General features: G+C 45.6%; 1 protein-coding gene across 4 annotated transcripts in view; it reads left to right on the forward strand.

The window, feature by feature from the left end:
- The window catches only part of arfgef1 (ADP-ribosylation factor guanine nucleotide-exchange factor 1 (brefeldin A-inhibited)), a 362,892-nt gene that overhangs the window by 86,480 nt on the left and 249,187 nt on the right, over window positions 1–27,225 (forward strand). For all 4 annotated transcript variants that reach the window (XM_072467619.1, XM_072467620.1, XM_072467621.1 and 1 more), the window contains exon 3: window positions 12,878–13,034. In XM_072467619.1, the coding sequence (XP_072323720.1) occupies window positions 12,878–13,034 (157 nt within the window). The remainder of the gene's footprint in view (window positions 1–12,877; window positions 13,035–27,225) is intronic.

The raw sequence follows: 27,225 nt of genomic DNA on the forward strand, positions 1-27,225 counted from the left end.
CCAGGATCAGGGGGTCACAGTCTGAGGATTCGGGGTAGACCATTTAGAACCGAGATGAGGAGAAATTATTTCACCCAGGGAGTGGTTAGTCTGTGGAATTTGTTACCACAGGAAGTTGTTGAGTCCAAAACATTGTATGATTTCAAGACGCAGTTAGATATAGCACTTAGGCCAAAGGGGATCAAGGGATATGGGGGAAAGTGGGATTAGGCTACTGAGTTGGATGATCAGTCATTATCCGAATGAATGACAGAGCGGGCTTGAGGGGCTGAATGGCCTCCTCCTAATTTTTCTATGTTTCTATGATTATGGCGTTGTGGTTGTGGAGTTACCCATTTCCTGGGTCACTATCAAGGTAAGTCTAGCTTACAATCGGAAACATTTGTACAGGCTTCTGAGCAGTGGGGAATTATCTTTCAGAAGTTAAAATTTCTTGGGCAATTCCCACGCAGGTCTGTGTGTTAGGACTCTTGCAAAGTCATGCATCTTCTGTCATATGTTTAGTCTCTGACGATCTGGAGACTGGAAGATGTATGCCTTTATTTCTCAATGGAATATAAATAATCATTGGAGAATTAAGAAATTAAAAAAGAAAAATCATTGCTTACGTCCTGTCCTATCTTTTATTTTCCAATCTACCATAGTCTATTCATCCTTTCATTCATATGTAATTGGCTTAATTTAAGTTCAGTACTCTAATTTTGAACTTACGTACGTCACTCAAGATGATATTTACGATAATTATGATTGCTATTCCCCAACTAACCCTGTTGCGTGACACGAGACGAGATGTAAAATAGCCTCCTCCCTGTTTGATTCCATGACGTAGTCTAGGAAACTGGCTCAAATGCATTCCATAGACTCCTCCTACAAACTGCTTTTGCCAATTTGATTTGGCCATTCTAGCCTCCTGTGCACACCCTATTTCCTATGTTTCTGGTTTTCTGGTTCCCTTTAGTTTATTTGTAAGACTGTGCACAAAGAATAATTTGCTCAAGGAGTGATTGCATGAAGAAATAGGGCGTGGGTATTTTTAAAACAAAACTTTACTCTGAATACAATATTAAACTTCATAACTTCACACCTGTAAATAACAGCTTACAATTACACCTGCAGCACTACTACTCAATTTCCCATTAAACAACAAGAAAATAAACATACAGCTCTCAATCTATCTTAAAAATCCACATGGCATATAATAAGAGTCATACTTGCACCATTTGGACAGATTTGGACTCCAGTTAGAATTTCATCAGACTAGGGCGGAATGTCTCCAAAAAGCTGGTTCACCTGGTGTGTTTCAGCTTTTTCCTTGTCCCCAGACAAGAATACTCTGCTTTACATATTCCTCTGTTATAACTATCTTACTGTGGGAGAATTTTGGATTCTGTGTCAGATCAGAATTCAACTCCTCTCCAAAGTTTTCTTGAAAAACTGCCTCTCTAAAGCTTTTCATAATGTCTATCTGCATTCCATGGCTTCACCCAGCAATGACCTCTTTTCACCAACTGAAAAACAAATTATCTCTGCAGGCTGCAAAGCACATTAACTCTCCAGGGATGATCCCAGTCAAACCACAGTCCATTAGTCTAGACTGAAAAACACATTGCTCTTAATTTCACCTTCTGGCTGCTAAAAGCACTAGGGCCCTGCAAAACAGAATAATTAAATAAAAAAACATGACCACTGCAGTCAAACACACTCTAACCCCAGGTTTTTAAACCCTTAAATTGCCCAATACTTAGAATTCAATATTCCCAAAGTCTTCCAGTCATCACACCTGCCCAGTGACAGAGTGATGGGGTTCAGAGAATCCAGGAAGAGAAGGTTCTGGATGCCGAGAGAAGACGTTGTGACTTTCTCGCTCTTTCTCCAAAAATGCGTCCTCCCTGCTGTTTCTGAATCTGCAGAGAAGTCTTCAAATCCTGATGACGTTACAATGAAAACCATTGCAGACTGAAAGCAGAGATCTCATCCAACTGAAGGTCTCGACTAAAAGGTGTACTGGAAGATGTCCATCTGGAACATAGACTTTTAATCTTTCTACTTTTTGTATTATTTTCCTTTACACCCCTCTTTCCCCTTTGTGTTTGTCTGTCGTGTGTGTGTGTGTGTGTGTGTGTGTGTGGAGAGGGTGGGGCGAGTTAAAGAGTGGGGGGAGGGGGTTAGGAATTAGATAATAGTTAACCAGTTGTATTTGCTGCATTTTAAATTTTCGTTATTGTTATTAATAAAAATAAATTGTTTACATTTACAAACCTGATGACTGTAGTTATTGGGCAGCCAAAGACCAAAGACTTTGGGTATTTCCAAGAATTAATAGTTAATTTCAATGGTGTTATGAGTCTGGGTCAGGTGGGGTATGAATTGACCATGCACTAGCTCAGGGTATCATTACAATATATCTCACTGCCCCTCCAACTCCCTCTACTCTTGTAAGACTGTCTTTAAACCTTGTCCGGGATCTTTGGAACAATAGATAGCGACATTTGGGGTGCAGTATAAATTAAAGAGGCACCAGGTTTGTAATCGTATAACAGATGGCTCTGGAAGCTACCCTAAGGCTTTTGGTTTATTTACAAGGATTTCGAAAAGTCAAGCAAATTAAATTGGCCAGTGAATTAAAAATGGAGATGCCAGCGAAAGCCAAGAAGGCAGAGATATATGATATATTGGTTCCGTGCTTGGGTCTATTAGAAACACAGGAAAGCCCACAAGCAAATACCCCAAGTAGTGTAGCACCAAATACATTTTCTGGTCGGGAAATTGAGCTGGAGAAAATGTGGTTGCAACTTGAGCATGAGAGGGAATTGTAAAAATGGAAAAATAAATGGCGATGCAGCAAAAGAAAGAGAATTAGAGGTGCAGCAAAAGAAAGAGAATTGGAGGTGCAGCAAAAGAAAGAGAATTGGAGATGCAGCAAAAGAAAGAGAATGGGAGATGCAGCAAAAGAAAGAGAATTGGAGACGCAACAAAAAGAGAGAGCTTTTCAAATGGAAATTGAAATGAGGAAGTTGGAATTAGAGAGGGAGGAAAAGCAAAATAGAGAAACAGTTCCAGTTTATGGCACTGGGAACTGTCAGGAACTAGAGGGGACCTTTAACCCTAGAAAGGAACCCAGAGGTGATATTCTTAAGTTTATACAAGCCCTCCCAAAATTCGAAGAAAAGGAATAGAGCCAATTGTTTTATGGCATTTGAGAAAATAGCAACCCAAATGAAGTGGCCGACCGAAAAATGAATATACCCATGCAAAGTAAATTGACTGGATGGGCACAGGAAATTTATGCTTCCCTGTCAGAGGGGGTGTCTGAGGAGTATGACGAGTTAAAAAGGCTATTCTGGGTGCATATGAATTCGTTCCTGAGGCATATAGACAAAAGTTTTGGAATTTAAGGAAACACCCGGGACAAACTTATATTGAATTTGAAAGGGTTAAACAGAACAATTTTAATAGGTGGCTATGAACATTGGAAGTTGAAACTACCTATGAGGCTCTGAGGGAGACAATTCTCTTGGAAGGATTTAAGAATTCACTACCTTCTGTGAAAAGAACCCATGTTGAAGACCAAAGAATGGGAGAGCGAAAGGAAAACAGGCAGCCAAGCTAAGAAATGGATAACTGGGAATGCTCTGAGATCTCCTCAAACCAGGAAGGAAAGTACTGAGGGTGGAGGTGAGTCTCAAAGGCCTAGGTGTTGCATTGCAATAAAGTGGGGCACGTTTATTCAGCATGTTGGAAGTTGCAAGGAAAGCCCATGGGATTCATGAGGATTCTGAAAAGGAATTAAAGTGGAGAATACTACAAGGCAGATTGTAGCTCTAGATAGAACCAGGAGACCTGAGGTAAGAATTGCTGTCGGAGCGGGTGTGATGAGTGAGATAGATGAAACATGCAGGGTTTTTGTCCAAGGGGAAGATCGCCCCATTTTCAGCAACTGATATAGCCAAACCCATAACTATTTTAAGGGACACAGGTGCTACACAAACTCTCTTACTGGAGAGTGATTTAGTTTTCCCTCCGGAAAGTTCAATGATAGTTAAGGTATTAGTGAATGGGTTAAATGAAGATAATATCCCAGTTCTATTGTATAAAGTACAATTGGAGTGTGATTTATTGTCAGGTCCAATAGTTGTCGGAGTGTTTCGGAAGTTACCAGTGGACAGAGTACACTTATTTTTGGGGAATGTTTTGGCAGGAGTTAAGGTTGTAGTTTCACCTATGATCACAGAGTGTCTGAGGATTATGAGACACAACAGTTACAGTAATAATTTCCAGATATATTTCCATGGTGTGTGGCAACCAGGGAAATGGCTAAACAAAGTTCATCACCAGAGATTAAAGTCATGCCACAATTAGATGGCAGTGTAGCTGAAACTATCCTGGAGAATGAGGATAATTCCAAGGAATTGTTTAGTAGGACTTCATTAGTTGAGGTCCAGGAGACAGATCCAGAGATACATAGATTAGCACAGTCAGCTCTCCGAGGTTGAAGCTGGGGTGCTCCAGAGTGCTATTACATTCAGAATGGAGTTCTGATGAGGAAGTGGTGACATCCTCATAGATCTGCAGTAGAGGAATGGATAATTGTTCATCAGATAGCAGTACCGCCGAAATATCATAGGGAAGTACTGCGGATAGCACATGAGATACCAATCGCAGGACATGTGGGAATTTGGAAAACTCAAGCATCCATCAAGAGGCATTTCTCCTGGCCAGGACTGCATAAGGATGTAGTGCAATTCTGTGGATCTTGTCATACCTGTCAGGTAATAGGTTAAACCACAACATGTGATTAAACCACCACCTTCAATACCCATACCAGTGTTTGAAGATCCATTTAGTTGGGTATTGGTAGATTAAGTAGGACCATTGCTTAAAACAAAGGCAGGGCATTAGTACATTCTTACGGTCATGGATATGACCACCTGATTTCCAGAAGCTATACCTTTGAGAGCAATTACAGGTAGGATAGTAGTGGAAAAGTTGACACCGTTTTTCACATGCTATGGCTTACCCTTAGAAGTCCAATCTGGACAGGGTTCTAACTTTGTCTGAAATTTTCCTGGACATTATTTGTAGTATAGGTATCAAACATCCACAAACTTTGGGAGCTTTGGCGAGATCTCATCAGACTCTCAAAACCATGATTAGGGCCTACTGCCATGAATATCCAAGAGATTGGGACAAGGGATTGGATTTTGTACTCTTTGTCACCAAAGATTCTCTGAACGAATCTACTGGGTTTAGCCCATCTGAATTAGTTTATGGCCATGAAATACAGGGTCCATAAAAATTGATGAAAGAGGAATTTCTAAAATAAGACAGATCCTCAATGTTAGGCTACACATTTCTGGAATGACTCACAGGAGCTTGTCAGGCAGCCCAAGAGCAATTAATGCTTTCAGGAGCAAGAATAAAAATGTGGATCGACAATATGCCAGGTCCAGAACAATCCAGGCTGGAGATGAGGTGCTAGTATTGTTGCTGTTGCAGGAGGAACCTCTGAAAGTGAAATTATGCCCCATATATATGTTCAAGAAATAACATCTTCGGGAAGTGGAGAGGAAGGAACAAGTGTGACAGATGGTAGAAGTAGTGGAAGAGTGAGGTAGGAAAAGAGGTCGATAGTTCACCTTTCTGTGGTGCGACTGACAAATATTGACATCCGAAGACAGTTGGAGACCAAGTTTGCCTATTTAGAAGAACCGCCAAAAGATCTAATAAAGATACTGGAAAAATCTGGGCATATTTGTTGGGACACATTTGTAGGGGCACGTTAACTAATAATGAAGTAGACATGGGAAACTCCGAATGAATAAAACAACATCTGCATCGTCTGAACTAACAGAAACTGGTTCAGTTAGAGGCAGAAATCCAGTGCATGTTGGATATGTTGCGGAAAAAAGCAAAAAACGGTGTGGTCCACTGAATGCCAAGCAAGGTTTTGGAGATTGAGGGCCATGTTAGTGGGCGAATCAGTGCTGACTGCCTCAGATTTTTCCAGACCTTTTTAAATGGCCACGAATGCCAGCGTCTTTGGGGTGGGGCAGTGCTACTACAAGATGATGAAACAGGAATAGAGAGGCCGGTGGGATATTTAAAAAAAAAAAACAACTTTAAGTTTGTGCCAAAGAAAGCATTTCACCATTGAAAAGGAAGCCGTAGCATTGCTACTAGCCTTTCAGCCCTTTGAAGTATATGTCCGGCATGACAATAAACAAAGCTTTGTTTATACGGATGTCATGTGAGGGTACCTTTAAGACATGGATGTTTAAGCAATGTACCTTGAAGAAAACAGTGATGTCAGAGAGTGGGTGGAGCTCAGCTCAGTTCAGCCATTTTGCAGTTTGGTTTACCAGTTTGAAAAAGTGCCTGGCTGTTTTGCTGTGAGCTGATTAAAAAGGAGAAAGCCAGTTTGAGACAGCAGCTTGAGAAGTTCTGGTTTGCTGTGAGTTGCTTGAAGGAAGAAAGCAAGGTGCTGGAGTTGAAGTCAACCAAGCTAATATATCTCTGCCACTCTACAGAAAATATATATATCCTTTAACCTGATGTGATACTGTTTAAAGGTGTTAAGTCTCTTGGAAGTTTGAAGGAACATTTTAAGGAGTTATTTACTGTTGCAATATTTTCTGAGTTATCATTGAAGTAAGGGGTGTTAAGAGATCCAATGTTTATTTAAGATGTTAAGTTGAGTTCATGGAATAAACAGTGTTTTGTGTTTAAAAACCCAGATGTTGTTTCCCCTGCTGTTTGCACTTGCGATTGAGCCGTGGGGGGGGGGGGGGGGGGGGGTGGATAGAGCATAGGGTGTCCTTGTACGTCGACGACTTGCTGCTGTATGTGTCGGAGCCGAGTGCGACGATAGGAGGAATATTGGAGCTACTGCGGATATTTGGGTCTTTCTCGGGATACAAGTTGAACCTGGACAAGAGTGAGTACTTTGTGGTGTCTCGGCCGGGGGTGGGGGCAGGGGTGGGGGGGGCTGCCATTCCGTAGAGCAGGGACTCATTTTAGGTATCTGGGGGTGCAGGTTGCCCGGGAGTGGGGGAGGCTTCGCAGGTACAACATCACTAGTTTGGTGGGGAGAGTGAAAGCCGATCTGGCAAGGTGGGACGGCCTTCCTCTGTCACTGGCGGGTCGGGTACAGGCAGTTAAAATGAATGTGTTGCCGCGATTCCTGTTTATTTTTCAATGCCTACCGATTTTCCTGCCAAAGTCTTTTTTCAGGGAGATTGAGGGAAGGATTACCTCATTCATATGGGGAGTGAAGGTGGCTAGAGTGAGAAAGGTGCTGCTACAGTGGGAAAGACAGGCAGGGGGTTTGGGTCTCCCGAACCTGTTGTACTACTACTGGGCGGCGAACGTGGAGAAAGTGCGGAGCTGGGTCAGAGGGGTTGATTCTCAGTGGGTCAGAATGGAGGAGAGTTTGTGCAGGGGGTTGGGGCTGAAGGCACTAGCAACAGCGCCGCTCCCGATAGCTCCGGGGAAATATTCAGGGAGTCCGGTAATAATAGCTTCATTGAAAATCTGGAGGCAGTTTCGCCAACACTTCGGGTTGGGTTTAGGGTCACACGAAATGCCGATTCGGGGGAACCACAGATTTGAGCCAGGGAGGTGGGATGGAAGTTTTCGGAAATGGGAAGAGAAGGGGATTAAGACGCTAAAAGATTTGTTTCTTCGGGGTCGGTTTGCAGGATTGAGAGAGTTGGAAGCGAAGTATGGGCTAGAGCAGGGAGAAGTGTTTAGGTACATGAAGGTTCGGGATTTTGCCAGGAAGGAGATACACAGCTTCCCAGAGGAACCGGCCTCCACATTGCTGGAGGAGGTGTTGACGACAAGGGGACTGGAGAAGGTGGCAGTGTCAGCGGTGTACGGAGCTATTCTGGAAGAGGATAAGGCTCCACTGGATGGGATCAAAGCAAAGTGGCAGGAAGAGCTGGGAGAGGTTATAGAGGAGGGGGTCTGGTGTGAGGTGCTCCGGAGAGTGAATGCTTCCACCTCATGTGCGAGGTTGGGGCTGATACAGCTGAAGGTGGTATATAGAGTGCACCTCACGAGGATGAGGAGTAGAGGATGTGTGTGAGCGTTGTGCGGGGGGGGGGTGGAATCACGTTCAGATGTTTTGGTCCTGTCCAAAGCTAGGGGAGTACTGGAAGGAGGTGTTTAGGGTAATTTCCAAGGTGGTGTGTGTGAAACTGGACCTGGGTCCCCAGGAGGCCATATTCGGGGTGTCGGACCAGCCAGGGTTGGAAACGGGAGCGGAGGCAGATATCATAGCCTTCGCCTTGTTGATCGCCCAAAGGCGGATCCTGCTGGGATGGAGAGCAGCCTCTCCACCCAGTGCCCTAGCATGGCGGGGGGGACCTGTTGGAATACTTGACCCTTGAGAAGGTTAAGTTTGAACTGAGGGGAGCTCGGAGGGGTTCTACAAGTCATGGGCACAATTTATTATGCACTTTCAAGAACTGGATAATATCGAACATTAGTTGGGGTGGGGGGGTGGGGTGGGAGGGAGGGGGAGCTGTGTAGATTAAGGGTGACTACGGGTAATCCCTGATTCCTTTTTGTCATTTGTTTAGGTAAACATGCGGGCTGATGTTTGGGAGTTGGTGGGCGGATGGGATCGTTGTTATTATGGGGATTGACATATCTTTCTGATTATTGTTTATTGTTGATGGGTGTAAATGTGGGAGAAAATGTGAAAAAGGAGGAGAATAAAAATATTTTTTAAAAAAAACCAGGTGTCCATAATTGTAATCCCACACCTAGAGAACAAGCCATGTGCTAGGAAAAGCAACAAATCCATTAAAGCTGAGGTTGGTTGAACTCCATGATACATTTTGGGGTTCTGAAAAAGCCTCGCCCATAAACGACCATAATCCATTTGCAAAGGTTTGAAACCTGGAATGCAAGATTATTCCATTGGACTTTATTGTTATGAAAACAATTATTATTAAAACAGTTTAATGTTAAAATTGAACACATCCCCTATGTGATAGTGAATGCTTTGTTGTGGATTTAAGGGCTGATTAGATACCAATATGCAAACTGATGAGGGGGTGGGTATCGGGGACGGGGACGTGGGGACGGGGGACGACGACCTATAAAATGAGGAAGGATGAATGGATGCATGTTTGTGATTTAAATCTTGCAAACCTCACAAGGAAACATCCATGCCCTGACATTTCATTCCTTTTAGGGAGGGGGTATGTAAGGGCCCAGCCTGTTGTGGCCTTATTTCCCATTTCCTTTACTTTGTCGTTATTGTTTTTGATCCATGGATATTTAATGGACATATACCTTGAAGCTGAGTAGAGGAAGTGAGGAACTCAAAGTAGCAAAATAGTATCCTGTGCTATGAAGATTTTGAACCGAAGAATCCAGACTTTCTGGCACCTGAGAGATTCGGTTGATTAGTTGGCTGGTAGCCAATGGATTGCCTAAGGCCTGAATCCTGCCAGCGACAGACTGTGATTAGATTCAGCAAGGCAGGGGTTTTCAGAGGATCCAGGAAGAGAAGAGACGGTCCCGGACGCTGAGAGAAGAAGCTGTGAATTGCTCTCTCCAAAAATGCTTCGTGCCTGCTGTTACTGAATCCACAGAGAAGTCTTGAGATTCTGGTGAATCTACAGTGAAAACTATTACAGACTGAATTCAAAGAGCTCATCCAACTGGAAGACATCCATCTGAAACAGAGACCTTTATCCTTCCACTTTTCGTCTTTTTTTTGACACCCCTCTTTTCCCTCTGTGTTTGACTGTCTTGTATGTGTAGATGTGAGTTAAAAAGGGGGGTTAGGAACTAAATAATAGTTAATCAGTTGTATTTGTTGCCTATTTAATTTTGTTATTGTTATTAATAAAAATTAATTGTGTTTACATTTACAAACCTGGTAACTGTAGTTATTGGGCAGCCAAGGGCCAAAGACCTCGGGTATTTTCGAAGAATTAATAGTTAATTTCAATGGTGTTGCGGCTCCGGCCTCAAGTGGTGCCATAATTGACTGTGCACTATCCCAGGGTGTCGTAACAATATATCCCACTACCCCTCCAGCTCCCTCTACTCTTATAAGACCTTAAAGCCAACCTTTTTGACCATTTTTTAGTTTGCCTCTTTTATTCTTACCTTTTTACCATTGTTTCCCAGAAGCGATGGATGCTTCTTTATGTTAAAGACACAAAGGGAATGCAGTTTTTATGGTAATGGTCAGCAGAATTTAGAGAACTCTGCTCATTGGAAGTGGGGAAAATTGACGTGTACTTTTTAAGTAGCTGATTTCAAAAGCTTTTTTCACATTATGGGAGCCAATGTCCTTTAGCCACTCTGCAACATTTGCACAATTACATTTGTTCTGCACAGCCTGATGGCAGATTTGTAGACATGATTTTACTTTGATGTATAACTCTGCCAATAGATTTTGGAAAATTCACTCAACAGCAGGAACTAGTGATTGGATGCCAGGTTTTTGGAATTGGAACGAAAACAAAACAATAGTATAAACAAAGTGGTATTGAGAACAACCTAGAAGCAGGCTGCCCACCTACACTTTTGACTGAAGATGTTACATGGTGTCGAGAACAGTAGAGAGGGTAGCAAATAACCTAGGCTGAAAAGTAGTTTCTTGTGTATTTGAGAAATACGTACGGTGCAGATAAAACTCCTTAGTGCCAGACAAAGTTTGATGCATCATTGTTGGTGAAATTTGATCAGAGAGACGCAGGCTGTACCCAATTAAGTACCTTTGCTGTGGTTGAGAAAAACACCGTACTAACCTGCTGCTGTTGAACTTAAAATGGTGGTACACAAAAGCAAATAACTGAGATTTACCCAGCTGAAGCAATTTGTTCAGATACTATGACTTGAAATGTAGACAGACTAAAACTAATATAATATGGATCACATTTTTAGTAATCTTTTGTCATAGAATGGATCAAACCCAGAAGGGGGCTGTTTGGCTCATCATGCATTTTGTTTTTCCTTCAAATATTTATCTCATGTCCTTTTGAAAGATATTGGTCTAGATTTTGTGGTCAGTGGTTACCTAGCAGCAGTTGCTCTTGACTTTTGAGGAAAGCTGCCTATGGAGTTATCCATTACGGATGTTCGTTTCATTCTGGCACTAGCTATTGAGGATCTCTGATATCCAGTCACATTGTGGTTCTCAAGCAGGCTAAGCACTCAGTCACATTGAAACATTCTCACAGACAGCAAAGCAAGAAGTAACCAGCAAGATTTATTATTCACTGTTTATAATTTTACAGAAAGGAAAATAAAGGTTGGTACATACACATGGGATTAAGGTAGAGGTGAAATATTTTTCTTTTAAAGCTTGTTTTTTATTTTTAAAATCTATGGATTTTTTTGTCACTGAACAGTTAAAATTTGACAGTGTACAAATATGAAATTAACGTTTTGGAGCCAGAAAGGTAGTTCAGCCGTGATTATGACTTAATAAGCATAGACATTCAGTTGTACCTCATTCAATAAAGCTTAAAAGTTTAAAGGGTTTTTACAGTGGTCAGAATAGTGTAAATTCAGTGATATTTAACTGATTTCTATCTGTGAGGACTTTAGCAATGTGCCCTGTTGGAATCATTGACATCAATTTCTGGATTCTTTGTGTATATGCAGACATCCCGGCCCAAATCGAATCTGCACCCACTACCCTTCCAGGCACTGCATCCCAGATCATAACATTTCTCTGTGTAATTTCCTTTTCCCTCGTATTAAATCTAGATCTTTTTACCAGTCACTTTAAATCTGTGTCTTCTCATTCCCAACTCTCTAGTCATGAGAAATAGTTTCTCCTTTTATACTCTGAAAACCCATTTTGATTTTCAGCATCTCTATCTAATCTCCCTTTTAAGCTTTTCTGTTCCAAGTAAGACTACCACAGTTTCTTGTGTCTTTCCATGTAACTGGAGTACTTCATCCCCAATGCCTTCTAATTAATCTTCTTTGTACTCTTAATGTTTTGACAGTGTTCCTAAAGCGTGATGCTCAGAGTTGACCACAGTACTTCTAGGCCCGAACCAATATTTTGCAATATTGTAACATAACCTCTCTGTTGTTGTACCTTCTATTTATAAAGGCAATGATCCTATAAACATTTCTAATGGCTTTCACAACTTGTTCTGTCAAGTTCAAAGATTTATGCCCATACATCCTCCGGTTTCTCTTTCCAGCACCCTCTTCAATATTGTATCTTAATTTATATTGCATCTCCTCATTCTTCCTTCAAAATGAATCACTTTTAGACCACCATAACATTGAGGACTATTGACCATTCAGTGCTAGGCTTTATGTCAGAAATATTATGAACATTTAATACATCAAACATGTAATTGTAATTCTCTTCCTAATTGTTATTGTTCAGATAAATCCATTAAATTGCACTGCAAAAGTAGTTGCATCTATCATTTCCATTGCTGTGTATTTTAATGTTTTAATTCAAGTTTCCAGATGCTGAATGTTGTTTTTGATGTCTGGTGATAATTTGATTAATTGTCCTCTTTCAAGCGTTTATTTACTTTCCCCTTTTAGTAAAAGCTAAAATAAATGGTATCACAGTGTCCATTAGGATAATTCCAATAGGCTTTATGTTGCAACTTAGTTCTCATCCTTTCAATTTGTTTTATTTTCTTTCTTTCTGCAGAGGAAAATTTAGTAAAAGTAAGCCTGGAAGGAAAGCCAGATGTACAGTAAAAGTTTTTGAGACCACCAGATTTTTGAAGTAACTTCTGTAAATTTTTTTTTGGAAAGCTGCAATGTAATGAAGTATTTTGGGCACTAATAAATATTACATTGTGATAATCTTTGCTGTCATTTCTTAAAAACAAATGTTGTATATGAATAATATTTGTGTTTTATTCAGTCCTCCCCATGCAGAAGCTAAGGCTGTTTCTGGGACCTTGCCGCCTGTCAAATCCAAGGCAAACTTTATTGAAGCAGACAAGTATTTTCTCCCTTTTGAGTTGGCATGCCAGTCGAAATGTCCCCGCATAGTCAGCACATCACTTGACTGTTTACAGGTTTGTAATACCCCATTTGTGTCTGAAATGTAAATAAGTTCATTTTTTTTACATGTGCTTTTAAGGAGACTGTGTAAGTATTGTCTTTTGAAATTAAGCTTTTGTTCAATGCAATTTAAATTGCATTGTAAACCTATAAAGAAGTGTGGCTTGGTTGACACCCTTTCAGTGTTGTCCACTAGAAATCGCTGACTAGTCACAGGTGCTAATTTTAGTTCAAAAAATGCTTGCGTACAATGCAGGTAAATGTACTCCTCGTGTATAATTACTCGCAAAACATTACTACCTCTCAATGCAAACCTTCATCTCTTTCTCGGAACCAGAATTTAGAATTTTAGCATGAATTTGTTTCATAGAGTGAATATTTATGCAGCTTGGGTTTTGTCCAGTATGTTGCAAGTGTGTAACTTTACGTTTAGCTGAAGGTTTGCAGAGAATGTTGACTTGCACAGCAAGATGTACCACTTGCTCCCTCTGCCACTCGCTCTCCCCCTCTGCCACTCGCTCCCCCCTCTGCCACTCGCTCTCCCCCTCTGCCACTCGCTCTCCCCCTCTGCCACTCGCTCTCCACCTCTGCCACTCGCTCTCCACCTCTGCCACTCGCTCTCCACCTCTGCCACTTGCTCTCCACCTCTGCCACTCGCTCTCCCCCTCTGCCACTCGCTCTCCCCCTCTGCCACTCGCTCTCCCCCTCTGCCACTCGCTCTCCCCCTCTCCCCCTCTCCCCCTCGCTCTCCCCCTCTGCCACTCGCTCTCCCCCTCTGCCACTCGCTCTCCCCCTCTGCCACTCGCTCTCCTCCTCTGCCACTCGCTCTCCCCCTCTGGCACTCGCTCTCCCCCTCTGGCACTCGCACTCCCCCTCTGCCACTCGCTCTCCCCCTCTGCCACTCGCTCTCCCCCTCTGCCACTCGCTCTCCCCCTCTGCCACTCGCTCTCCACCTCTGCCACTCGCTCTCCCCCTCTGCCGCTCGCTCTCCCCCTCTGCCGCTCGCTCTCCCCCTCTGCCGCTCGCTCTCCCCCTCTGCCGCTCGCTCTCCCCCTCTGCCGCTCGCTCTCCCCCTCTGCCGCTCGCTCTCCCCCTCTGCCGCTCGCTCTCCCCCTCTGCCGCTCGCTCTCCCCCTCTGCCGCTCGCTCTCCCCCTCTGCCGCTCGCTCTCCCCCTCTGCCGCTCGCTCTCCCCCTCTGCCGCTCGCTCTCCCCCTCTGCCGCTCGCTCTCCCCCTCTGCCGCTCGCTCTGCCCCTCTGCCGCTCTCGCTCTGCCCCTCTGCCGCTCTCGCTCTGCCCCTCTGCCGCTCTCGCTCTGCCCCTCTGCCGCTCTCGCTCTGCCCCTCTGCCGCTCTCGCTCTGCCCCTCTGCCGCTCTCGCTCTGCCCCTCTGCCGCTCTCGCTCTGCCCCTCTCTGCCGCTCTCGCTCTGCCCCTCTCTGCCGCTCTCGCTCTGCCCCTCTGCCGCTCTCGCTCTGCCCCTCTCTGCCGCTCTCTCTCTGCCGCTCTCTCTCTGCCGCTCTCTGCCGCTCTCTGTCGCTCTCTCTCTGCCGCTCTCTGTCGCTCTCTCTCTTTGCCTCTCTCTCTGCCTCTCGCAGACCCCTCTCCCTCTCTCCCACCCCCTCTCCCTCTCTCCTGCCCCCCCCTCCCTCTCTCCCGCTCCCTCTCTCCCGCCTCCCTCTCCCTCTCTCCCGCCCCCTCTCCCTCTCTGCCGCCCCCCTCTCCCTCTCTGCCACTCGCTCTCCCACTCTGCCACTCTCTCTCCCTCTCTGGCGCCCCCCTCTCCCTCTCTCACGCCCCCCCTCTCCCTCTCTCACGCCCCCCTCTCCCTCTCTCACGCCCCCCTCTCCCTCTCTCACGCCCCCCTCTCCCCCTCTCTCGCCCCCCTCTCCCTCTCTCAAGCCCCCCTCGCCCTCTCTCAAGCCCCCCTCGCCCTCTCTCAAGCCCCCCTCGCCCTCTCTCAAGCCCCCCCCTCCCTCTCTCACGCCCCCTCTCCCTCTCTCACGCCCCCCTCTCCCTCTCTCACGCCCCCCTCTCCCTCTCTCACGCCCCCCTCTCCCTCTCTCCTGCCCCCCACTCCCTCTCTCCCGCCCCCCCCTCTCCCTCTCTGCCGCCCCCCTCTCCCTCTCTGCCGCCCCCTCTCCCTCTCTGCCGCTCCCTCTCTGCCGCCCCCCTCTCCCTCTCTGCCGCCCCCCTCTCTGCCGCCCCCCTCCCCCTCTCTGCCGCCCCCGCCTCCCTCTCTGCCGCCCCCTCCCTCTCTCACGCCCCCCTCTCCCACGCCCCCCTCTCCCTCTCTCACGCCCTCTCTCACGCCCCCTCTCCCTCTCTCACGCCCCTCTCTCACGCCCCCCTCTCCCTCTCTCACGCCCCCCTCTCCCTCTCTCACGCCCCCCTCTCCCTCTCTCACGCCCCCCTCTCCCTCTCTCACGCCCCCTCTCCCTCTCTCACGCCCCCTCTCCCTCTCTCACGCCCCCTCTCCCTCTCTCACGCCCCCCTCTCCCTCTCTCACGCCCCCCTCTCCCTCTCTCACGCCCCCCTCTCCCTCTCTCACGCCCCCCTCTCCCTCTCTCACGCCCCCCTCTCCCTCTCTCACGCCCCCCTCTCCCTCTCTCACGCCCCCCTCTCCCTCTCTCACGCCCCCCTCTCCCTCTCTCACGCCCCCCTCTCACGCCCCCCTCTCCCCCTCTGACGCCCCCCTCTCCCCCTCTGACGCCCCCCTCTCCCCCTCTGACGCCCCCCTCTCCCCCTCTGACGCCCCCCTCTCCCCCTCTGACGCCCCCCTCTCCCCCTCTGACGCCCCCTCTCCCCCTCTGACGCCCCCTCTCCCCCTCTGACGCCCCCTCTCCCCCTCTCACGCCCCCCTCTCCCCCTCTCACGCCCCCCTCTCCCCCTCTCACGCCCCCCTCTCCCCCTCTCACGCCCCCCTCTCCCCCTCTCACGCCCCCCTCTCCCCCTCTCACGCCCCCCTCTCCCCCTCTCACGCCCCCCTCTCCCCCTCTCACGCCCCCCTCTCCCCCTCTCACGCCCCCCTCTCCCCCTCTCACGCCCCCCTCTCCCCCTCTCACGCCCCCCTCTCCCCCTCTCACGCCCCCCTCTCCCTCTCTCACGCCCCCCTCTCCCTCTCACGCCCCCCTCTCCCTCTCACGCCCCCCTCTCCCTCTCTCACGGCCCCCTCTCCCTCTCTCACGGCCCCCTCTCCCTCTCTCACGCTCCCTCTCTCACGCTCCCTCTCTCACGCTCCCTCTCTCACGCCCCCTCTCTCACGCTCCCTCTCTCACGCCCCCCTCTCCCTCTCTCACGTCCCTCTCTCACGCCCCCCTCTCCCTCGCTCACGCCCCCCTCTCCCTCTCTCACGCCCCTCCTCTCCCTCTCTCCCGCCCCACTCCCTCTCTCCCGCCCCCCCCCACTCCCTCTCTTCCGCCCCCCCACTCCCTCTCTTCCGCCCCCCCACTCCCTCTCTTCCGCCCCCCCACTCCTTCTCTCACGCCCCCCCTCTCCCTCTCTCCCGCCCCCTCTCCCTCTCTCCCGCCCCCTCTCCCTCTCTCCCGCCCCCTCTCCCTCTCTCCCGTCCCCTCTCCCTCTCTCCCGTCCCCTCTCCCGCGGGCCTCTCCCTCTCTCGCGCCACCTTTCCCTCTCTCTGTCATAGAGTCATAGAGGTTTACAGCATGGAAACAGGCTGTTCGACTCAACTTGTCCATGCTGCCCAGTTTTTACCTCTAAGTAGTCCCAATGCGCGCATTTGGCCCATATCGCTCCCTATCTTACCCATATAACTGTCTAAATGCTTTTTAAAAGACAAAATGTACCCGCCTCTACTACTGCCTCTGGCAGCTCGTTCCAGACACTCAATAGCTGATCTTGTCGATCCTTAAGAGGCCCTACTCATTCTCAAGTTACCCTTTTGCCCTTTATGTATTTGTAAAAGCTCTGGATTCTCCTTTGCCTTATCTGCCAAAGCAATCTCGTGTCTCCTTTTTGCCCTCCTGATTTCTCTCTTAACTGTACACCGACAACCTCTCCTCTTCAAGGGATCCACTTGATCCCAGCTGCCTATGCATGTCATATGCCTCCTCCGTTTTGACCAGGGCCTCAATCCCAGGTTCCCTACTTCTACCAGCCTTGCTCTTCACTCTAAAAAGAATGTGCTTACCCTGAGCCCTGGTTAACACACTTTTGAAAGCCTCCCACTTACCAGCTGTTCCTTTGCTGCCAACAGACTCCCTGAATCAACTTAAAAGTTGATTTTTAAAAAAAAATGTTTTTTTAAATTACTTGATCAGAGTTACAAAGTCAGAGTGTGGACAGGGGCAAACCCCTAATCCAGCTCCTTGCCTGCTCCAAAACCCAATTCAAATTGAACCCAATTCATGGTCTCCACAAGAGAGACATACCAGATCCAGGCATTACACCTGATCCAACGCTCATCTTAGCCAACAGATATTACACTTGACCTTAGCCAAAAGGTCGAGAAACGATTTCCCCCAATCAACTTTTGGACGTTCCTGTCTAATACCACCAAAATTGGCCTTGCCCCAATTTAGAATTTTAACTATTGGACCTATCATTCTCCATTGCTATCTTAAAACTAATGGAATTATAGTCACTGGTCCCAAAGTAATCCTTCACTAACACTTCTGTCACCTGCCTCTCCTTATTTCCCAAGAGGAGGTCAAGTTTTGTCCCTCTTTAGTTGGGCCAGACACATACTGAATGAGAAATTCCTCCTGAATACACTCAACAAAGTTCTCTCCATCCAAGTCCCTAATGCTATGGCTGTCCCAGTTAGTGTTGGGAAAGTTAAAGCCCCCAACTAGAACATAGAACATAGAAAAATGCTGTGCCGAACCTTTGTCCTAGATTAATCATAGATTATCATAGAATTTACAGTGCAGAAGGAGGTCATTCAGCCCATCGAGTCTGCAAAGGCTCTTGGAAAGAGCACCCTACCCATGGTCAACACCTCCAGCCTATCCCCATAACCCAGTAACCTCACCCAACACTATGGGCAATTTTGGACACTAAGGGCAATTTATCATGGCCAATCCACCTAACCTGCACATCTTTGGACTGTGGGAGGAAACCGGAGCACCGGAGGAAACCCACGCACACACGGGGAGGATGTGCAGATTCCGCACAGACAGTGATCCAAGCCAGAATCGAACCTGGGACCCTAGAGCTGTGAAGCAATTGTGCTATCCACAATGCTACCGTGCTGCCCTTAAGAACAAATAAATCTACACTATATAATTTTACCGTAATCCATGTACCTATGCAATAGCTGCTTGAAGGTCCCTAATGTTTCCGACTCAACGACTTTCACAGGCAGTGCATTCCATGCCCCCACAACTCTCTGGGTAAAGAACCTACCTCTGACATCCCCCCAATATCTTCCACCATTCCTTAAATTTATGTCCCCTTGTAATGGTTTGTTCCACCCGGGGAAAAAGTCTCTGACTGTCTACTCTATCTATTCCCCTGATCATCTTATAAACCTCTATCAAGTCGCCCCCTCATCCTTCTCCGTTCTAATGAGAAAAGGCCTAGCACCCTCAACCTTTCCTCGTAAGACCTACTTTCCATTCCAGGCAACATCCTGGTAAATCTCCTTTGCACCTTTTCCAAAGCTTCCACATACTTCCTAAAATTAGGCGACCAGAACTGTACACAGTACTCAAAATGTGGACGTACCAAGGTTTTGTACAGCTGCAACATGACCTCACGGCTCTTAAATTCAATCCCTCTGTTAATGAACGCTAGCACACCATAGGCCTTCTTCACAGCTCTATCCACTTGAGTGGCAACTTTCAAAGATGTATGAACATACACCCCAAGATCTCTCTGCTCCTTCACATTGCCAAAGAACCCTACCGTTAACCCTGTATTCCGCATTCATATTTGTCCTTCCAAAATGGACAACTTCACACTTTTCAGGGTTAAACTCCATCTGCCACTTCTCAGCCCAGCTCTGCATCCTATCTATGTCTCTTTGCAGCTGACAACAGCCCTCCTCACTATCCACAACTCCACCAATTTTCGTATCGTCTGCAAATTTACTGACCCACCCTTCAACTCCCTCATCCAAGTCATTAATGAAAATCACAAACAGCAGAGGACCCAGAACTGATCCCTGCGGTACGCCACTGGTAACTGGGATCCAGGCTGAATATTTGTCATCCACCACCACTCTCTGACTTCTATCGGTTAGCCAGTTCGTTATCCAACTGGCCAAATTTCCCACTATCCCATGCCTCCTTACTTTCATAAGCCTACCATGGGGAACCTTATCAAATGCCTTACTAAAATCCATGTACACTACATCCACTGCTTTACCTTCATCCACATGCTTGGTCACCTCCTCAAAGAATTCAATAAGACTTGTAAGGCAAGACCTACCCCTCACAAATCCGTGCTGACTATCCCTAATCAAGCAGTGTCTTTCCAGATGCTCAGAAATCCTATCCTTCAGTACCCTTTCCATTACTTTGCCTACCACCGAAGTAAGACTAACTGGCCTGTAATTCCCAGGGTTATCCCTATTCCCTTTTTTGAATAGGGGCACGACATTCGCCACTCTCCAATCCCCTGGTACCACCCCTGTTGACAGTGAGGACGAAAAGATCATTGCCAACGGCTCTGCAATTTCATCTCTTGCTTCCCATAGAATCCTTGGATATATCCTGTCAGTTTCAAAATGCCCAACACATCTTCCTTCCTAACAAGTATTTCCTCGAGCTTACCAGTCTATTGCCACCCTTTTTCTTGCAGCTAATTGTAATATCCTTTGCACCTCAATTTCCCGCTGACTATTTGGGGGCCTGTCGTACAATCCTATCATAGTGATCTCTCCTGTCTTATTTTTCAGTTCTACCCATATAGACACCGTGTGTGAACCCTCAGATATATCCCCTCTCAGTACTATTGTGATATTCTCCCTAATCAAAAACGCAACTATCCCTCCTCTCTTATCTCCTGTTCTATCTTTCCTATGAGCTGCCAGTCCTGCCCTTCCCTTAGCCATATTTCAGTAATAGCTGTAATATCCCAATCCCGTGTACCCATCCATGCCCTGAGTTTATCTGCCTTGCCCATCAGGCCTCTTGCATTGAAATAAATGTAGTTTAATCTAGACTTCCTGTGCTCTCCGCCCTGCTTTCTCAGACCAGATGTCCGTTCATGTTTTGTGCACACCCCCTGTATTTTATTTCTCTTAGCCTTACTGGACCTATTCATTGAGTTCTCCACAATCTCCATACTCTGTACTGTGGCCCTTTTTGATTTTTGACTTTAGTTTCTCTGCCTTTCACTTTTCCCTTTACATCCTTTTGTTTCTGTCCTTACTTTACTTCCCTCTGACTTCCTGCATCGGTTACCATCCCCCTGCCACATTAGTTAAAACCCTCCCCAACAGCACTAGCAAATACTTCCCCATGGTCATTGGTTTCAGTCTTGCCCAGGTGGAGACTGTCCGGTTTGTACTGGTCCCACCTCTCCCAGATCCGGTTCCAATGTCCCAGGAATTTGAATCCAACCCTCTTGCACCATCTTTCAAGCCACGTATTCATCTTATCTATCCTGACATTCATACTCTGGCTAGCATGTGGCACTGGTAGCAATCCAGAGATTACTACCTTTTGACACCCTACCTTTTAGTTTAACTCTTAACTCCCTAAATTCAGCTTGGTGGACCTCATCACATTTTTTACCTATATTATATCATTGGTGCCTACATGCACCACGATAGCTGGCTGTTCACATTCCCCCTCCAGAATGTCCTGCAGCCGTTCCACGATACCCCTGACCCTCTGCCGCGCGTTCTCCCTCTGCTGCCGCGCGCTCTCCTGATTTTGCATTGATCAGATTTCCATGAAGATATGTTTTGGAAAAAATGCTGGTAACTAATATTGAAACTGCAACTGTTGGCACACTGAAATATATGTTGATAAAGGGATAAAAGACATAAAAGTAGCAATTTAAGATTATCCTGACATTTGATGCAGATATGATGTATTAAACAGAAGCTGAGAATTTAGTTTAATGGATAGTTATTTAATATGTATATATATATTATACATATATATATATATATATATATGTATAATATATATACTGTTATGGTACCAGACCAGACCCTAATTTATGTTAGGAAACCCAACGAGACCCCAACAATTTTGAATTTGTAAAACTGAGAGGAAAGGATACTTCGCTTCAGGAGTGATTCTACTGGCAAATCGGGATTTTTATCTTAAAACAAACTTTATCGTTAACACAGGATTAAACACATTCACATCGCAGAAAAAATTAAACAAGTCTGAAAATAAACGGAAACATTTTAACTACTAACTTACACCATTTCTATCTCCGATTAAACAAAGCCCAATATAGGTCAAGAGCCATTTATAAATAAAGTTAGCAAACTAGGATACTTGCTACTATTGTGTGGAGATTTATTTTCAGAAAAGGAGTGACCCACCCTTTTAGGCAAAACCTGGAAATCCTACTGTGCTTGTCAGACTGAAAAATCCGACTGCTGAACTGCTCGCTACAGACCTGACTCCTTCCTTTGATTACATCATGTCTATCCCATGAGGTCCCATGTCCAGCTTAGCTAAGTCTAAACACAATTCCTTTAATTATCTACATCCCAGGGAACCTTCCAAAATCCACAATGTTCCATTAACCCCATTTTGGTCAACAAATACATGGTTGGAATGAATCATTTTCATTTTTACAATACTTAACCTTAGCCTTATCAGACTCTCAGACTGGCTACCTTAACCCAGGTTATTTAATAACATTACTGCAACAGATATACATATATCTTAACCCAGGCTTTTAATAACAATACTGCATCAAATATACATAATACAACCGACATAAAAATGTCCTACATTCATCACAATGCACGCACACAAAATGCCATTTTCTGTTGTTGAATTAGGATACAACTTAGATAATTATTTAGAATTTCAGCATTGCCTGCACATAAACAATCCTTAAGTCTTTGACCTGGACTCCACCACACACTCCATACCGTAACCATCAATTCTATCCTTCTACAGACCTATTGTCTTAGGTTGTACCAAGTGCTTTAGAACCTCAATGTTGTATTGACCCCGAGCAGAGCTTTCAGCCCCATGCCATCTACATCATAAAGACGTCCAGTGCTATAACATTGCCTGCTTCTGCTCTATTTCAGCCCTTTGGTTGCCCAAACCTTAATCGAACTCTGCCCATCTGGTACCAAAATACTCAGTGGACTCCGTTATTCCATTATTCTCCCGAGTTAACCTGCCATCCTCCACAAATGTCTGTTCACCCAAAACTCTGCTGCCCAATTCTAACATGCATAAAGTCCTGCTTACCAATCACCCTTGTAGTCACTGACCTGCATTGAGGACCTGGTTCTCCCAATACTTCAAAGTTCACACTCTGATGTTTAAATACTTCTGTGGATATGCTGCTCCTTATCTCTGTAACCTTCATATTGCTTGCTTCAAGGTTTAGAAACTACTTTTCCCAATAGTTGAAAAAGCTGTGATTATAAAGATTGATACAAAGATTGATATTGTTGCATTATGAGAAAGAGATTGGTAAAGAGAAATGTAGGCCCCCTACAGACAGAAACAGGGGAATGCATAATAAGGGACAAAGAAATGGCTGAGCAATCGAATACATACTTTGGTTTTGTCTTCACAAATGAGGACACAAATCAGATCCAGAAATGTTGGAGAATGAAAGGTTTAGTGAGAGAGAAGAACTGAGGGAGATCAACATTAGTAGAGAAATGGTGCTGGGAAAACTGATGGGATTGAAGGCAGATGAATCCCCAGGGCCTGAGAATCTGCATCCCAGAGTGTTTAAGGAGGTGGCTCTGGAAATAGTGGATGCATTGGTGGTCATCATCCGGGATTCTATAGAGTCTGGAACTGTCCCTGCAGATTGGAGGGTAGCTCACGTCTCTCCGATATTCAAAAAGGGAGGTAGAGAGAAAGCAGGGAAATGTACGCCAGTAAGCCTAACATCGGTCGTGGGGAAAATGCTTGAATCCATTATCAAGGACTTTACAGCGGAACATTTAGAAAGCAGTGGCAGGATCAGTCAGATTCAGCATGGATTTATGAAGGGAAAATCATGCTTGACAAATCTGTTGGAATTCTTTGAAGAGATAACCAGTACAGTCGACAAGGGGAAAGTCAGTCGATGTGTTATGTTTGGACTTTCAGAAGGCGTTTGACAAAGTCCAGCATAAGAGATTAATGTGCAAAATTAAAGCGCATGGGATTGGGGGAAATGTATTGAGGTGGACAGAAAACTGGTTGGCAGAGAGGAAACACAGAGTAGGGATTAATGGATTAATAAGAACATAAGAACTAGGAACAGGAGTAGGCCATCTGGCCCCTCGAGCCTGCTCCGCCATTTAATGAGATCATGGCTGATCTTTGTGGACTCAGCTCCACTCTCCGGCCTGTACACCATATCCCCGAATCCCTTTATTCTTTAGAAAGACATCTATCTTTTTCTTAAAAACGTTTAAAGAAGGAGCCTCAACTGCTTCACTGGGCAAGGAATTCCAGAGATTCACAACCCTTTGGGTGAAGACGTTCCTCCTACACTCCGTCCTAAATATACCTCCCCTTATTTTGAGGCTATGCCCCCTAGTTCTGCTTTCCCCGACCAGTGGAAACAACCTGCCTGCATCTATCCCATCTATTCCCTTCATAATTTTATATGTCTCAATAAGATCCCCCCGCATCCTTCTAAACTCCAATGAGTACAGTCCCAGTCTACTCAACCTCTCGTCATAATCTAATCCCCTCAACTCTGGGATCAACCTAGTGAATCTCCTCTGCACTCCCTCCAGTGCCAATATGTTCTTTCTCAGGTAAGGAGACCAAAACTGAACACACTACTCCAGATGCGGCCTCACCAACACCCTATACAATTGCAGCATAACCTCCCTAGTCTTGAACTCCATCCCTCTAGCAATGAAAGACAAAACTCGATTAGCCTTCTTAATCACCTGTTGCACCTGCACACCAATTTTTTGCGACTCGTGCACCAGCACACCCAGGTCCCTCTGCACAGCAGCATGTTTTAACATCTTACCGTTTAAATAATAATCCATTCTGCTGTTATTCCTCCCAAAATGGATAGCCTCACACTTGGCAACATTGAATTCCATCTGCCAGACCCTAGCCCATTCACCTAACCTATCCAAATCCTGCTGCAGACTTCCGGTATCCTCTGCCCTTTTTGCTTTACCACTCATCTTAGTGTCGTCTGCAAACTTTGACACGTTGCACTTGGTCCCCAACTCCAAATCGTCTATGTAAATTGTGAACAACTGCGGGCCCAACACTGATCCTTGAGGGACCCCACTAGTTACAGGTTGCCAGCCAGAGAAACACCCATTTATCCCCACTCTCTGCTTTCTGTTAGTTAACCAATCCTCTACCCATGCTACCACTTTACCCTCAATGCCATGCATCTTTAGTTTATGCAGCAACCTTTTGTGAGGCACCTTGTCAAAAGCTTTCTGGAAATCCAGATATACCACATCCATTGGCTCCCCGTTATCTACTGCACTGGTAACGTCCTCAAAAAATTCTACCAAATTAGTCAGCCACGACCTACCCTTTGTGAACCCGTGCTGCGTCTGCCCAATGGGACAATTTCCCTCCAGGTGCCCCGCTATTTCCTCCTTAATGATAGATTCCAGCATTTCCCCTACAACCGAAGTTAAGCTTACCGGCCTATAATTACCCGCTTTCTGCCGACCTCCTTTTTTAAACAGTGGTGTCACGTTTGCTACTTTCCAATCCTCTGGGACCACCCCAGAGTCTAATGAATTTTGATAAATTATCACTAGTGCGTTTACAATTTCCCTAGCCATCTCTTTTAACACTCTGGGATGCATCCCATCAGGGCCAGGAGACTTGTCTACCTTTAGCCCCATTAGCTTGCCCAATACTGCCTCCTTAGTGATTACAATCATCTCAAGGTCCTCACCTATCATATCCTTATTTCCATCAGTCACTGGCATGTTATTTGTGTCCTCCACTGTGAAGACTGACCCAAAAAACCTGTTCAGCTCCTCAGCCATTTCCCCGTCTCCTATTATTAAATCTCCCTTCTCATCTTCCAAAGGACCAATATTTACCTTAGCCACTCTTTTTTGTCTTATATATTTGTAGAAGCTTTTACTATCTGCTTTTATGTTCTGAGCCAGTTTACATTCATAGTCTACCTTACTCTTTTTTATGGCTTTTTTAGTAGCTTTCTGTTGTCCCCTAAAGACTTCCCAGTCCTCTAGTCTCCCACTAATTTTTGCCACTTTGTATGTTTTCTCCTTCAATTTGATACTCTCCCTCACCTCCTTAGATATCCACGGTCGATTTTTCCCCTTTCTACCGTCTTTCTTTTTTGTTGGTATGAACCTTTCCTGAACACTGAAAGATCGCTCGGAAGGTTCTCCACTGTTCCTCAACTGCTTCACCATGAAGTCTTTGCTCCCAGTCTACCTTAGCTAGTTCTTCTCTCATCCCATTGTAATCGCCTTTGTTTAAGCACAAAACACTAGTGTTTGATTTTACCTTGTCATCCTCCAACTGTATTTTAAATTCCATCATATTGTGGTCGCTCCTTCCAAGAGGATCCCGAACTATGAGATCATTAATCAATCCTGCCTCATTACACAGGACCAGATCTAGGACCGCTTGTTCCCTTGTAGGTTTCATTACATACTGTTCCAGGAAATTATCCCGGGCACATTCTATAAACTCCTCCTCAAGGCTGCCTTTACCAACCTGGTTAAACCAATCAATATCCAGATTAAAATCTCCCATGATAACTGCTGTACCATTTCTACATTCATCCGTTATTTCTTTGCTTATTGCCTGCCCTACCATCCTGTTACTATTTGGTGGCCTATAGACTACTCCTATCAGTGACCTTTTCGCCTTACTATTCCTGATTTCCACCCAAATTGATTCAACCTTGTCCTCCATAGCACCAATATCATCCCTTACTATTGCCCGGATGCCATCCTTAAACAACAAAGCTACACCACCGCCCTTACCGTCCATTCTATCCTTTCGTATAGTCTGATACCCTTGGATATTTAACTCCCAGTCGTGACCATCTTTTAACCATGTTTCAGTAATGGCCACTAAATCATAGTCATTCACGATGATTTGCGCCATCAACTCATTTACCTTATTTACCTATAAGCACTAAGTAGTGGGATACCACAGGGATTGGTGCTGGGACCCCAACTATTCACAATATATGTTAATGATTTGGATGAATGTTACAAAATGTAACATCTCAAAGTTTGCAGATGATACCAAATTAGGTGGGAGGGTGAATTGTGACGGGGATGCGGGGATCCTACAGCAAGATCTGGACAGGGTGAGCGAGTGGGTAAATCAATGGCAGATGCAGTATAATTTGGATAAGTGTGAGGTTATTCATTTTGGAAGCAAAAACAGGAAGGAAGTTTACTACCTGAATGGTTGTAAATTGGGAGAGGGACCTGGGTGTCCTTGTGCACCAATCGCTGAAGGTAAGCATGCGGGTGCAGCAGGTGATAAAGAAGTCTAATGGTATGTTGGCCTTCATTGCAAGAGGTTTTGATTATAGAAGCAGGGATGTGTTGCTGCAATTGTACAGGGCCTTGGTGAGGCCACACCTGAAGTATTATGTGCAGTTTTGGTCTCCTTCTCTGAGGAAGGATGTTCTTGCTCTCGGGAGAGTGCAGCAAAGGTTTACCAGACTGATTCCAGGGATGGCGGCACTGTCATATGAGGAGAGGTTGCCTAAGTTGTGATTGTTCTCGCTGGAGTTCAGAAGAATGAGGGGATCTCATAGAGACTTATAAAATTTTAACAGGACTAGACAGGGTAGATACAGGGAAGATGTTACCAATGATGGGTGTGTCCAGAACCAGGGGTCACAGTCTGAGGATTCAGGGTAAACCATTTTGGACAGAGATAAGGAGACATTTCTTCACACAAAGAGTGGTGAGCGTGTGGAATTCATTACCACAGGAAGTAGTTGATGCTAAAACTTTGAATATATTCAAGAGGTGGCTGGGTATAGCACTTGGGGAGAATGGGATCAAAGGCTATGGGGAGAAAGCAGGATTAGCCTATTGAGTTGGATGATCGGCCATGATCGTGATGAATGGTGGAGCAGGCTCGAAGGTCCA

Source organism: Scyliorhinus torazame, chromosome 11 (assembly GCF_047496885.1).
Source record: "Scyliorhinus torazame isolate Kashiwa2021f chromosome 11, sScyTor2.1, whole genome shotgun sequence".
NCBI lineage: Eukaryota > Metazoa > Chordata > Chondrichthyes > Carcharhiniformes > Scyliorhinidae > Scyliorhinus > Scyliorhinus torazame.